The following is a 15,033-nucleotide window of genomic DNA, read 5'->3' on the forward strand; positions in this document are numbered from 1 at the left end:
GCACTGTTACTCAGGCAACCCTGTTTGGGCGGTGTTGCCCTGTGCCCCTGTGGTGGGGGATGGGCTCAGTGGGAATCAGTCTTTGGGGCTTTTGTTCTCTGGCGCCTTTCCCTGGCGGCTTTCCGCGTCTCTTCAGGGAGTCAGAGCACAAGAGACCGTTTCCAACCCTCTGCCTCAGAGCAGAGACACCGCAGTCTGTTCTTCAGTGCCAGGCCACACTCCAGGCCACACTGTCTCCGTTTCTTTCCGTGCTGCTATAAACTGCAGCAGCCTGGGTTGTGCGCCCCTCTGCAGCACCCCCAGTCCTGCCTCCAGGTCGGGGCATGTCTCTGCCCTTTGTGCTTCTAAAACCACCAGCTGCTCCCAGTTTGCACACGCGCGACTCCGCCGCTTGGGATTTCCACCCCGGAGGTTGCAGTTCACCAGCGGGACCCCGGCGCACCGGGTTTCCGTCTCGGAGGCTGCAGTTCACGTGCACGCGACCATCGCTCTGGTTTCTGTCCAGGGGGCCTGCGGTTCAGGTGCGCGCGACCCCACCGCACTGGTCCTCCACCCCGGGGGCTGCCCTAAAGTTCTTTCCTGATGCTACCGGTCTGTGAGTCTGTGCCCTGTCTGCAGCGCGCGAGGCTGTCGCTCACCGGCGGTGTAGGATCCCCACGTCCAGGCACCCTCCCGCTGCCATTTATCCTCCGATATCTCCCCGCAGAATCACGGCTCTCCGCTTCCTACCTCAAAACCAACCACCTGCGATATTCTGTTTGTAGAGATCCAGATCTTCTTACATCTCAGGCTGGTTTTGTGGTTGCTCAGAGTGGTTTGGTAGGTATCCAGCTCAATTCCGGGGACCAGTTGAAATAGGGTCCCCTACTCCTCTGCCATCTTTCCCCCCTCCCATTTCTGTCATTCTTAAAAAAACTGATAAGGAACTGTAGATACTTATTACTATTTTTTGTAACACATTCATTTTTTAATATAACTTAAGCAACAGGAAGCTGAAAAATAACAAAAATAGGGAACAAACAAAAAAAACCCCACAAAATGTTCCATTTTTTTCACTTTGCAGGTTAAACTATTATTTTTAATTAGAAACTAAGGATAACTATGCTTGCTTTTTTTTTATGTAGTTCCCTTTAAATTTAAATATCAAACTAGACACCTTTTAATGTGTTGTTAATATTCATTCTATTCAACGAAATGTAATAAAATATCAAGTTACCAGACTTGCAATTAATTATAGGATCTCATGGCATTTGTTATTTTCTGAAGAGCATTAGTTCTGTGCAGTTACTTTGCTACTTTATAAATAATTGCATTTACAAGCTTTTGTTTTATAGGTTTATGATTAATTAGCAAATTTCTGATACCGTCTTTCAGTTTCTAATTATACATATCAGAAGAAAGAATTGGTTTCCAGTGGCACAGAATATTTTTTTAAGATTTTATTTATTTATTTGACAGAGAGAGACAGTGAGAGAGGGAACACAAGCAGGCGGAGTGGGAGAGGGAGAAGCAGGCTCCCCGCTGAGCAGAGAGCCCAATGCAGGGCTCGATCCCAGGACCCTGGGATCATGACCTGAGCCGAAGGCAGACGCTTAATGACTGAGCCACCCAGGCGCCCCTCCAGTGGCACAGAATTTTGACTTTTGCATTATTTTTTATAAGGTATCAAATAACATGTCTATGCATGATTTGGCAGATTTTAAGTAGGTTGATTTTAATTTCTACACAACCCATATCTTAATTATAAAATTCTTGCCTCATCGTCTTGGAAACGTGGGTCCACAGACTAAGAAATCAAGTCGAAAAAGGCAGAGATATAGAAAAATGGGTTCTCAGAAGGGTTCAGAGTAGACATGATGGCCTCAGAAAGTTGTCCCTATTCCCTTTGATAAAATTCTTATGTAAAATCATTACTTCTTTCCAGGTTTAAATTGCTGACCTTATCAATGTTAACAGCATTCCAATTGGTCTTAAGGTTTAACTTACTTCAAGCTATGTACTCCTGGTTTGCTGACCTAAGTCTTAAAACTAACCCACTTTCCTTGAGATTCTGCAGATCATTGACCTTGAGGAATGAAGGACCAGACTTTCCCAGAAGATAAGGCCTGGCCACATTTGAAAACAGCTGCCACTGATGCCAACAAGTCTGTTCAAGGTCATGTTAACATACAATGAACTGCCTGAGCACCAGCTTCTCCTGCACATAGCCAGCTATTTCCCACACCTCCCCATTAAAACTCTATGGTTCATCTGGACTGGGAAGATGGTCTTTGGGATATTAGTCCAACATCTTCCCAAGTAGCTGGCTTCTTGAATAAAGCAACCTTTCCTTTCCCACATTACTTGTCTCTCAAGTATTGTTTTTCAAGGGGAAAGCAGCCAAACCTGAGTTAGGAAATGGTTCTCTGTCTGGTAAGAGATTTTGGTGAGCTAGCCAAGAGTTTTGCTTACAATTTATCTAGCCCCCTTGGGATTCCTGGGATGGAGCAGTTGGCCAAGACAGGGCCAGGCCTTACCCATTCATTTCCCAAGCCGGTGGCTATGATAGTTGGAGCCATCTGCTTGTGGTTAGTCAACCCTAGGGTGGAGAATTTGAAGGATTTTCCCAAGCATTTGCCCAAACTCCTTTTGTTTTAGGGAGGCTCCCTGTCTTCTCCAACCTGGTGTGGACTGCTTACTTTTGCTTTTTGTTGGTGGAGAAGAAACATGTATCTGTTCAACTGTTTGAGCTGAGATCTAGGATCAAGTCAGTCCACTGACATGCATTCTGGGAGTCTTTTTTCTATGTCATCTGAGCTTTTAGCCATTTGGACCTTTCTGGGTCAATTTGTGGCACCACTGGTAAGAGAAGTGACTCAGAAGTGATTCCATACCAGTCTCTCCTTGAAGGAGAGGAATCTGTCTGTCTCAGAAGCACCTTGTCTGTTTGTCTGATTGTCTGTTTTAGGAATCTGCATAGGAATGGGAGGATTTAGTTTTGTTCCATCTGAGAGCACACTGGAGTGAATTCTGTCTGACGGGCATACTTATAGTTATGATTCCATATCTTTAAAAAATAGTATTTTATTGTAACACTTCTTGGCATATGTATGTTTTGAGCTTGAAAGAAAGAGGCCATTAAATGGATCTCTAAATTATTACACTCTTGTAAATTGGAGTTGTTTTGTCAGAGATCAGATAAATGGCATGAAATTCCCTACATTCAGGCTTTTATATTACTTCATAATAAAGATGCTGCACAGAAAGGGATGTAATTGATGGTCCAGAGAGATAAGGAGGACAAAAATCTAAGACACCTGACCTTCCTAATAATCAGAATAATAAAGAAAAGTAGGAGGAATACAGGCAGACACTGGAAATCCTAACTCCATCTGCGCAAGCACTAACACCAGAACCAATGCCCAACCCACTGTCTGCTTTTCCACCTCCACCAGAAAGCTGTAAAGCAAAGGAGAAAAAAAAACTGTTTTTCAGGAAGGAGAGACAAAAAACGGAGATGGAGGAATGTTAGTCCAAACTCTAAATCTGCCTCTGGCCTTGCCAGTGGCACCCCTGCTGCCTCTTGCTCTGCCTTCCCTCTCCTTCTTTTCTTGTACCACAATGGGTGCCTCTCACTCAGTGGCTCCTATACCATCCTTGGTGCCTTCAGCACCATTGACTCCTGCTCGTCCTAGCCTCACTACTGAAGAGCAAAAAGCACCCCAAGCTGTTGGGCCACATCCTTATGAGGTTCAAACTGGAACAACTCCTAAGTCAACATGAAGGGGCCCAAGGGCTCCCCGGGACTTAAACTGCCCACTTCAGATTTCTCCACAAGAGGCCCAGATAAAATTGACAGTGGGAAACAAATTAACTGACTTTTTAGTGGACAAGGGTGTAACATATTTGTTATTAAAGCCAAAGTTGATGGTTTAATTAAAATAGACATGTCTTTTGGAGTTATCATCATCAAATATAATGGAGATAACTAGCTTTTATTCTACCTGAATGTATTAGTTAAATTCTTGTTGTAACTGTTACAATTTGTCAATAACAATTACTTAAAATAATGATTGATTTTATCTAATGAAGTTTACATGGGTAATTGTTAAGAACAAGTAGGTTGAATAGATTTAAAAAAAAGTGTAAAGGTAAACTTTTAAATAGCTTCCAAAATCTTTGGTAACTTGAAACTTTGAAGTTTTGCTAGGTTAAATAATAAATTGGGTTAAATTCATTGGATGTCCAAATCTTTACAAAATAAGATAAAATGTTAATGTTTTAACATTAATTACTGAATATAGGTTTATCTGATTTTACCTTTTTATTACAGAAAACTAAATATGCTTGGATCTGCTAATAAGCATGTCTTATGCTTTATTAAAAAGTTCTATGAAAAAAATCACATTTTATAAAATATAAAATATATTCATAAATTTGCCAATCTAAAAAATTCTGGTCTAATAGACCATCCACAACTGGTTACTACTTAGTTTTCACTGGAGAAAGGTTTCTGAGAGTTAAAATTTTGATACATGTGATTGAGACAGCTAGAAATGGTAAGGAAAACAACTCTATATATAGGAAAATAGGAGATATGTAAGAAAGGCATGAGGAATAAAAATACATTTTTGTTGAGGGGAAAAGTAATTTTTCCTAAAATAAGACTGGCTATTTATAGAGAGGTAAGAGTTATGACAAAATTTGAATTAAAAAAGCAGTTAGAAAGTTTATGAAGAGAATCTTTGGAAAAAAATATTTATGGTCAGGACTCACTAAGATTGGAATAAATGAATTTTAAAAGAACAGTGATATAAGATTGGAATTTGTTTTTTCTCTAGAAATTGGCTTAACTTTGTTAAAAAGACAAAATTTATTTTATTGTCGGTCTGCTCTTAATAAGAAATTATAAACAAAGTATTTTATCTGCACAGAAAAACAAGGTTTCTATGTTTGTTTTTAATTAGGTCTTTGATTACTAAATCTTCTCAATATTAAAGGAACTAAGTTTTGATAACAACTATGTAAACCTTTATTTTTGCCTTTGGGATCTCTTATTGTCACCTTGGTTAAATAAATAATAAAATATAAATTTTATAGTGATCTATGATCTTATTTAGGCATGTAGTTTAGAATCTTCTGAGATTCTTAACAAACTTCCTAAAAATTCAAATTCTAAATAAAGTCTTTTTGATTTATTAGTCTTGTTTATTTGGTATGTTAAGTTACACTGGAAGCATTGTCAAACAAATAATGATTAATTTTCTTAGGTTATATTATGTGGGTAAATGTCAGGATGGTTTTAAAAGTTATGTAAAATTCCTAAAATTTTAATATATCTTGGCATAATACATGTAATTCTAATTATTAAAATGTTCTGCATCACCGAAATAACTGCATTTCCTTGACAAATACATTATAATAAACTCTTATCAGATTTTTAAACATGGCCGTTTCTGAATCTTTTGTCCCTTGCAATTATTCTGATGTTCTTGCAAAATGCATTTCAGCTTCAAGGAGTTTCTTGAAAAGGACTTTTGATACATGCAGGTCTGATACTTTTAAGATCATAAAACTAAACTAAGAATTTCCAGAACTAATGGAAAAACTGCATTGAAACAGAGCAAGAATTAATAATATGGGACTAAGTAACTTAAAAAATGATTATATTTTTATAATTCTTATTTAAATCATTGTTGTTTCTCTAATGTTTTCCAAATTTAAGGAATCTTTTTCTCTTAAGATATCTATGACTTACAGAAATTTGGTAAAAATATTCTTTTGTAGGAACACCTAGGTGGCTCAGTTGGTTCAATGTCTGCCTTCAGCTCAGGTCATGATCCAAGGGTCCTGGGATCCAGTCCAGCATTGTGCTCCTTGCTCAGCAGGATGCCTACTTCTCTCTCTGCCTGCCCCTCCCCTGCTTGTGCTTTTGTTCTCTCTCTCTCTCTCTCTGACAAAAATAAATAAATAAAATCTTTAAAAAATATTATTTTGTAAACAAACTGAAATATTTATTTTTCTTGCTACTTGATCCCTGAAGAATTTGGAAACTCTCAAGGAATATTCTTTCTGTCATGGTAATTATCATTATTTGCATAAATTCAATGAAAATGGGTACTCCTTATAACAAGATACCATTGGAAACATTGGTTATTTTACCAAGGCTTTAAGTGGAATGTCATATTTAAGAAAGACATACATAGACTCAGATATAACCAGACAGCTTAAGGAACTAAAGTTGACTGTATGGAGCCAATAAAGACCCTTGGAAATGTTGGCCTGACACATTGCTTACAGAGTTCCCACCAGCCCTACTGGGTGAGTAAAAAATGTCAGTTCTTGGAAGGTGCAGGAATCTCAAGATATTTCAGGGACCTCAGGAAAAGAAGAAGTCACTCAAATCTACAGGTATTACAGGCAAATCTGATGACAAGTTTTTCGCCTGGCTTCTGGCCTTGAGAGGCTATTGAAAGTTTAATCTAAAATTCATTGTAAAACCTTCCACCAAAGCAGGTTTTAAAACAATCTCTATGGTCAATCACCATTCTTGTTGTACTTATGTAAACAATTATGTAAAAATTAATTAAATTTTTTAAAACTAAACTTATCTTATAAACAAATCAGTCTTAATTTGGCTATCTTTGACAGGAGTGAGGGTGACTTTAGAAAGAAAGATTATATCTCAATAACACACCTTCATGAATGTTAGATTCTAGTTCTGATTATCTTTGAGTGTTTGTTGTTTCCTTATAAAACTGGCCTGGATCTAAATTCTTCTGGTTTCCTCCAATATCTGGCTATGACTCTCCAAAATAAGGTTTCCAATGTTCTCCTATTCTCTTGTCTTAAAATAATTAAGAAATAGGGGCGCCTGGGTGGCTCAGTCGTTAAGCGTCTGCCTTCGGCTCAGGTCATGATCCCAGCGTCCTGGGATCAAGCCCCGCATCGGGTTCCCTGCTCCACGGGAAGCCTGCTTCTCCCTCTCCCACTCCCCCTGCTTGTGTTCCCTCTCTCACTGTGTCTCTCTCTGGCAAATAAATAAATAAAATCTTAAAAAATAAAATAAAATAATTAAGAAATAAAACTGCCCTTTTTCCTGAAGCCCTAAAAATTGAAGCTAGACAACTCAAGAGAAACTTCAGAGAAATTGCCACAATAGCTCTTATAGACAATCTTCATGCCTGTTGCTCTATGAGCCACTCAAAAGAATCACTGGAGACATTTAAACTATAAACCATAAAAATCCATCAGATTGCCAGTGTCTGCTCCCACTCCATCTGAAGATGCTTTGAGCCTGACATCTAAAACTCCTCTCATTGGGACCCCTTAGAACCAGATACTGGGTTTATAATTTGCTCCAAGCATTAACCTTTGTTTTTTGTTTGTTTGTTTCCATAGACATTGGGGAGGATATGTGTTGTGGTGAGCACTGTGAATTGTGTAAGACTGATAAACCACAGAACTGTACCCCTGAAACAAATACATTATATGTTAATAATAATAAAAGAAAGTACACCAACCTCAGTAATAGATTATATAGCTTACATACGTTTGTGTTGCTATGCTTTCAATGTGTGTAGCCGCTATTAAGATTACTCAGATAAGGGCGCCTGGGTGGCTCAGTTGGTTAAGTGACTGCCTTCGGCTCAGATCATGATCCTGGAGTCCCTGGATCGAGTCCTGCATGGGGCTCCCTGCTTGGCGGGGAGTCTGCTTCGCCCTTTGACCCTCCCCCCTCTCATGTGGTTTCTCTCTCTCTCAAATAAATAAATAAAATCTTAAAAAAAAAAAAGATTACTCAGATAAAATTCATCTGAAGGTATGGAAAAAAAAGAAATGCCTCTTATTAATTACCTGATTGCTTGCTGAACAAGGTAGAGTCTATATAATAGCTAACACCAATTGCTGTACCTATATTAACTAGTCCTTGGAAGTAAGAACCTAGAGAGACAAAATCAGGCAGCAAGCCACATGGCTGCAACAGGCCCTTGCCCACAACATCCCATTTTTCCAAGGTGGCTGGGACTAGTTTACTGATCTATTCTCTTTGATACTGGTCTATTCTCTTGGTGTCAGATCAATTTTAGAGGGAATGATAAAATTGGGCTTAACTATACTGTTACTATTCCGTAGACTATACTTGGAGATAAAGTTAATGATGCCATGTAGTGCCAAACAATGTAGAAAAATGAGGTAAAAAAACTACCTCTGATACCCCTCCATGAGAACAAGGAACCAAAAGCTAAGTCCTGCACCCATGTCAAATCCTTCCATTCCAAAACCCATAGTCTGCCTTAATTCAGCTTGAAGCAGTTACAGATGATGGACCTCTATGTATGTTCCATAGAAATGGAATGAAGGATTGAAAGTGGGGATTTGTAACAGCACTCCAACTGGTCTTAAGTGTTAACTTACTTCAAGCTTATGCACTCCTTGTTTGTTGACCTAAGTCCCTTGGTTTATAATAGAATTAACCTACTTTCCTTGAGATTTTGCAGACCATTGGCCTTAAGGAATGAAGGACCAGACTATCCCAAAAGATAAGGCCTGACCACATTTGAAAACAGCTGCCCAGCAAGTCTATTCAAGGTCATGTTGACATATGATTAACTGCCTGAGCACAAGTTTCCCCTGCACATAGCCCCCACCATTTCCCAAACTTCTCTTTTAAAACCCTCTGGTTTCATCTATACTGGGGAGATGGTCTTCAAGACATTAGTCCACCATCTTCCCAAGATGCTGACTTTCTGAATCTTTCTTTTCCCACCATTACTTGTCTCTCAAGTACTGACTTTCACATGGCGAGCAGCTGAACCTCAGTTTGGAACCAGTTTTCTATCCTGTAGCACCAACACTTCAAGATTCTTTGTAACTGGTCTTTGAGCATCTAATAGGAACTTGCAGCAAGGCCCCTCTTCTATTTCTGTCAAAAAACAAATATGCTTTTCTTTATACAAATTTGCTAAACCCTTCTATTTATGATAAACCTTAAGTAAGTTTTCCTTGAAAACATCTTATATTGCAAAGCAAATGCTCAAATTTAAAAACTGTTGCCATAAAATAAAAGTACCTATTAAGAGCTTAGCTAACACTAATTAAAGGATTATATCCCCATAAGTTAAGAAAAAAATTGTAAAATTACATAAATTATGCTATTTATTAAAATTAACTTTAGATGCACAAAATTAAATATTGCTTTAATTCCACCTTCATAATTTGGGGGGTGTTTAGAATATATTTTTTTGAATGATACTTTCTAAATTAATCATTCCTGTTACCTTTCATAGCATCCATGCCTCCCACAGCATAAAGTGCCCCCACAGTTGATTTTCTAGGCTTTGTCCGAGGGCTTTGCATCATAGGTCTTCTCTCAGGTAAGAGATGGTACTTCATAGCTTCCATTAGGAGCTTCTGACACTCAAGATCACCAGCAAACATAGAGCTGTTTTCAAGATCCACCAGTAACTGAAAAGTAATGATGCATGGTATATGAAGTAAATAACCTACCATTAAAAATAACATATTTTTGCTTATATAACCTTGGAGAAAACTTGAGCTAATTCAAATGTAAAAGTGTTAGTATTTTAAGTTACTTAGTAACATATGTTTATGTTCACTTATGATTTAAAATGATTAAAGATCTCATAGTAGTAGCTACTGATCTGTTCAGATTTATTTGACATATTATACATCTTTTGAATAGATACACATATAATATCAAGAAGTGAAAGTGAAAAGACACTTAGAAAATGGATTAGTGAAAGCAGTTCACAATGGGTTACTGAAAGCAGTTCAAGAGACTATCTATGTCTACACAAAACAAGCATCTTCCAGTCTACTGCATGTAGCCAAATAAGCAGCCACCTTATTGGTGGATTTAGAGAAATTGGTACAAGCATGCCCAGTTAAAATAAAGTAATATCACCCATAAAGAACTGCATCTTTATCATCAAATCACTTTTGTAAAGTATTCTGAAAGTAGATGCTTTTTATCTGTACATGTACATGTGTACATCAGTAAAACATATGTGTTAGTGGGTAGCCAAAACATTAGCAGTAGTAGATGATCAATCCTTTCTAACCATCATTGCCTGGCAGACACTAAGACCCTCATTGAATGGGATAAAAGCTAAGTAAAATATTTTTCCTGAGGTGAGCTGAGGAAAAGTGAAGAGCTTGTTTCAGAATTTTACCAAGGGTCATTTATATTGGTTCATTGGAGTTTTGGGTCTACAGTATCATAGGACATTGAGAGGAATTGCAGTTTGAAGTGGAAATGCTAATCTCATCCCATAAAACTTCCCTGAAATTTCCTGTTCTGCAGTGCTTAATCCCAGCTTAGTTCTCTTATGGATCGCTATTTTGACTTGGCTGGTGAGACCTCAAGCATTTCCTTAATGCATATGCTGCTGAAAATAAGTTTGAAAACTGAGTTTTGTAACTTTATTTCAAAATATTCTTCAGGGATTTACCACCATTCTCTTCATATATTTCATTTCTAGAATATTTTTTAAAGTCACTATTAAAGTTGTTTTGGAAGGTCTATATTCTGTATGATATTACCCACCACTACCACCATTAGGAAAAGTTCACAACAGTCCACACTTTAGGCATAAGGCATACTCAGGGATGGGAGGCCAAAGACCATTGGTTGTGCGTTTGGGCTGGAAATTTCTCCTCATTCCAATAAAGTAAGACAAGTCCAAACTAACCAGTTTGCTGAAAGAACATATAGAAAAAGCAATATAAAGTTAAGGGCCTCTGATCCATTATACCAGTGCATCTCATTTTTTTTGCATATCTAAGAATCATCTGGTGAACTTATTAAAACATGGATTCCTTGTCCTCACCCCCATAAATTGTTTCAGTACGTCTGTGGTGGGGGCTTGGAAAATTGGGTTTCTAACAAGCTCTAAGGAAATACTAAGCTGCTAGCTCAGTCATTTTGAGTAGCACTGCCTTAGAGAATCTAATGAATCATATAGACCCTCTCATGAGAATAAGGCATGCAAGTGTACACACATTCACACAAACATAAAATTTCCAAAGATTCTGAACCTTGGTTCTAAAATTACATGTATATTTTAATGTTTCTCTTTTTGGTGTTACCATTGCCTTGCCCTTTGAATAAATTTGCTATACCCAAGAAAGCAGTCAGTGTTCTTTCATTGCATATGGATAAATTCTTCATAGTAAATATGTAGCTCCATGGATTTAATTAACAGGTAAAAGTAAAAAAAAAAAGTAGAAAAATCACCAGTAAATTAATATTCTATTTTTCAATATTAGCATTTAATTGGTAATTTGTTGAAAATTGATTAATTTTAATGTTTATGAAACTACTGATCCACTAGATCTAGATGAAGCTCCTCCTTCCAATGTGGATGATGTTTGATAATTTCAGTCACAGGCTATATAATATATGAAATGTGCATATGTGCAATATATTTATATATATACAATATACAATTGATATCTACTGTTGATCAATTTGCTACAGAAAAAAAATTGTTATCACCAATGGTAGAAGTATATAATGAGACTGCACTCCAACCTCACTAAGCTTCACTTACTAAAATTCAGTATGAGGTAGGTCAATCCCAAATCATATCCAAGGGTGTTTGTTTTTAGAATCATTTTTACAGCATGTATGATAAGGATGTAATTATAATGATTCTGTAGTTCATCTGTAGTTCATGTAGCTACTCTAGTATGATTTCAATCATAGCAGGTAATTAACCATGTTAGTATTAGCCAGACTAACTCCTTGCTAAAGTCTACTTTGGGATGCTACTATATTGGTTATTATCAGCTTGCCTAGAAGGTGGGCAGGAAAAGAAAAAAAAGAGCCTAGTCATTTTCTCTGCTTCTTACAAGTGCTGTTTGATGAGGAAGAAACTGAAACTAAAGAATATGGTTTCTTAGATTTTTTTTTAGGGATTATCTGTAGCTTTTTTTTATACTTGTTTTCTCTGCATCATAAATAGTGCTAATTGAAGGTTGGATATGTCCTTCTGTGAGACAAATACTATACACTCCAGTTAACAGAAATCCTATAAATAAAATAAAATTAGACAAAAAAGGAATGGATTTATGTTTAGTGGTAGTTTAGAACTATATGTTACCTGGGTAAATTTCCATACCTGTGGTGGAAGTAATGGCAGTCTGATATAAGAAAGCAACATTGCTAGGTCTCGTTGCCTAGCCTGCACATCATGCCCCACCCATTGCATTAGAGCGTGGAAAATTGTTTCTTCATCAGGCACATTAATGTCATCACTGCACAGAAGTTTTGAAATTTCATTAGCTGGAAGCAGGAGGAATTCTTGGTTTTTTATTACCTCAATGAAGTGTTCCTAGAAAAGAAAGGTTTTCTACTGAAACTTTCTACTTTAGAAATGTCTTAACCAAACAAGCATATGAACACTTTGCTTTGTTAAAATTCAGAAAAGACCAGAGGGACAGGTATATGCATTTATAACAAATAGGTGCCATTGCTGCCTGTGACAGAGGGCATAGGGAGTCTTCTGAAGTTGAGGAGCCAAATGTTTCCCCTGAGAATTATTTATTGAACTCAGGTAAAGGGATTAACTGTTTCATAGGCCACATTGGTAGTGCCTGAGTTGATACCAGTTCTTTTCTCTCCTAGCTGTTGTAGGTGGCAACAACTTACGACTCCAGAAGTGATTGATGTTGAGTTGGTCTTTAGCCAAAACCCTTAAGAGAAAGGGTGGAAATTTTCAAGGGGGAGGATACCTTGAAGATCTGGGAGAGGTAACTCTGGCTGTGCGTTTGAGGGGGCAACATACTGAATTCCTTTGAGTTGAGACAAACAGATTGATGAAAAACTCTTTTCTCTTATGGAAAAGCATGATCTATTAACCAAGGCAAATGTATATTTTACAATGGATAATACACAGATTTAGGACAATCTAAAAGGGACTTTTATGGAGTTATTTTTTGGGGGGGTGAATGGGGTTGTCTTGCAATTTTTATATATTATTCCTTAATTCTCTCTTCCGTCACAGTGTTATATTTTATCAAGTATCAAATTTCATGCAGCTGTGTTTCAAATTTTTTTCTTCAAAACACCACTATATATTTTTTCTTATTTATAATGTTGCATATTTTTCTATGACAACACAATTATCTTTTTCAACATTTTTCATAGTAAAAAAAATCTTAAGTTTTAAATGTGATATACTTCCAAAATGGAGATAAACCTGTCTAGTTGGTAATTTATGTTGCAAAATAAAGAGATATTCTTGAAGCAGCTTAAAACAGCCTCCAAATAAATTGGGGGGAATCTTGGATAAATCAAATCACTCCCTCAGCTCCACTCAGAGTTTAGTCATTGTGGAACTGAGTTAGCTTAATAGTAAAATTATTCATACAAAAACCAATTTTTGATAGACCCATCAGGGAGCTCTGGTACCATAAATTCCAAGCTAAATTGTCTATTTAAATGAAGAGCCCTCTTGTGACTAAGGTAAACAATTAAGAGAGGACTACTGTTTTTAATGTAGCAGATGTCCCTGGTTGAAAACCCTCTCACCTACAGCAAAGTAATGGAACTAGTACTATAACTAATAATACATTACATTTGTACAGCACATCACACTTTCACAAACATATAGTCAAAAAAAAACCAAAACAAAACATTAAGTCATCACCAATATGATCTTGTAGGAGGTGAAATCATTCTGATGAGAAAATAGGCTATGTGAATTGTTTGGTCTCCTGTGCAATAAATGGCAAAGTATAGACTCAAGCCTAAGTCTTTAGGTCTACTCCATTTTGCTCAACACTGCAACTGCCTTTCATAAGTGACATAATTTTTATGAATGGGTTAAGGAAAAGATAAAACTCTAAAAATGTATGGTTACCTATTACTGGTAGTGTATGTAAACTCTGAGAGTTTATATCGTTATGTCAATATGACGGAAGACCCTATATCTCATTCTCCTTTCTATCCACTCTCCAATGAAAGAAAAGAAAAATAGAAAGCAAATGAGAGAGAGAGAGAGAGAGATTGGCCCAGTTGGTAAAACCTACTCAGTGGTTAATGTGGATCATAGAAAAATCTATCAAATTAGGTTATGCATTTGAAAAAGTTAAGAAAAGATTCAAATAGTTTATATGATGGTCAATTTATATAGCGAGAAATTAGAGTTTATGATAGAATTTGTTATGGTTCCAGAGAAACTTCCCAATGAGACTACTGAAAATTGTTGGGCAATATAGTAACCTAGTTTAAATAAAAAAAATAAATATATTGATTTAAAGTATACACATGGGACTGCAATATCCAGTACTGTAGAGAAATATTTAGTTAAGCTTAAAGAATAATTTTAAATTGTTTTATTTGGAATTATTTTGTTTCTAATTTCAAGATAAACACTTTCTTCTATACACCTTTCCAAGAGGTTTGATACTCATTTTTTAATCCACACTTACTTTGGTGTAAAACTTACTAGATAAATATAACATACTTGCTGAGTGTTTCATCAGTGCAGACTACTATTTATGGAATTATGATGGCTAATTTAATGTGTCAACTTGACTTACCCATGGAGTGTCTAGACTTTGTATCAAACATTATTCTGCGTGTATCTGTGAGGATGTTTCTGAATGAAGCCCATTCACATTAGGGAGGGAGATTATGTTTTACACAGTCTAATATTCAAATGTTTGTAATTGAGTCTTGAGAGTTCAACATTATTCTTAAAAATTAAAATTATTTGTATTTTAATAATATCAATACAGTATTACAAAAACATTATTATAGCAAGACCTTTCCTCCTTTGCTTTATTTATAGTAGATACTAAAATAACTGAAGAAAGGGAGTTAAGTGAGACAGCAGTAATGTGCTTTTTGCACATCCCGCTTTAACATTCAGTTTCAGCCACATAATAAGAAAAGGAAGACAAGTTAATTTTGAGCAACAAAAAATAATTCAAGCTGGGGGGGCGGAGCAAGATGGCGGAGGAGTAGGAGACCTGGATTTCGTCTCCTCTCAGGAATTCAGCTGGATAGGGATCAAACCATTC

At 36.7% G+C, this 15,033-nt stretch overlaps 1 protein-coding gene across 1 annotated transcript in view; it reads right to left on the reverse strand.

Annotated features, from left to right (window-relative positions):
- KLHL4 (kelch like family member 4) overlaps positions 1–15,033 on the reverse strand; it is a 135,263-nt gene that overhangs the window by 40,438 nt on the left and 79,792 nt on the right. The window contains 3 exon segments of the mRNA XM_081809323.1: positions 9,261–9,447; positions 12,126–12,338; positions 12,739–12,790. Coding sequence (XP_081665449.1) covers positions 9,261–9,447; positions 12,126–12,338; positions 12,739–12,790 — 452 coding nt within the window.

Source organism: Leptonychotes weddellii, chromosome X (genome assembly GCF_054177405.1).
Source record: "Leptonychotes weddellii isolate Sample4059 chromosome X, ASM5417740v2, whole genome shotgun sequence".
In the NCBI taxonomy this organism is placed as follows: Eukaryota; Metazoa; Chordata; class Mammalia; order Carnivora; family Phocidae; genus Leptonychotes; species Leptonychotes weddellii.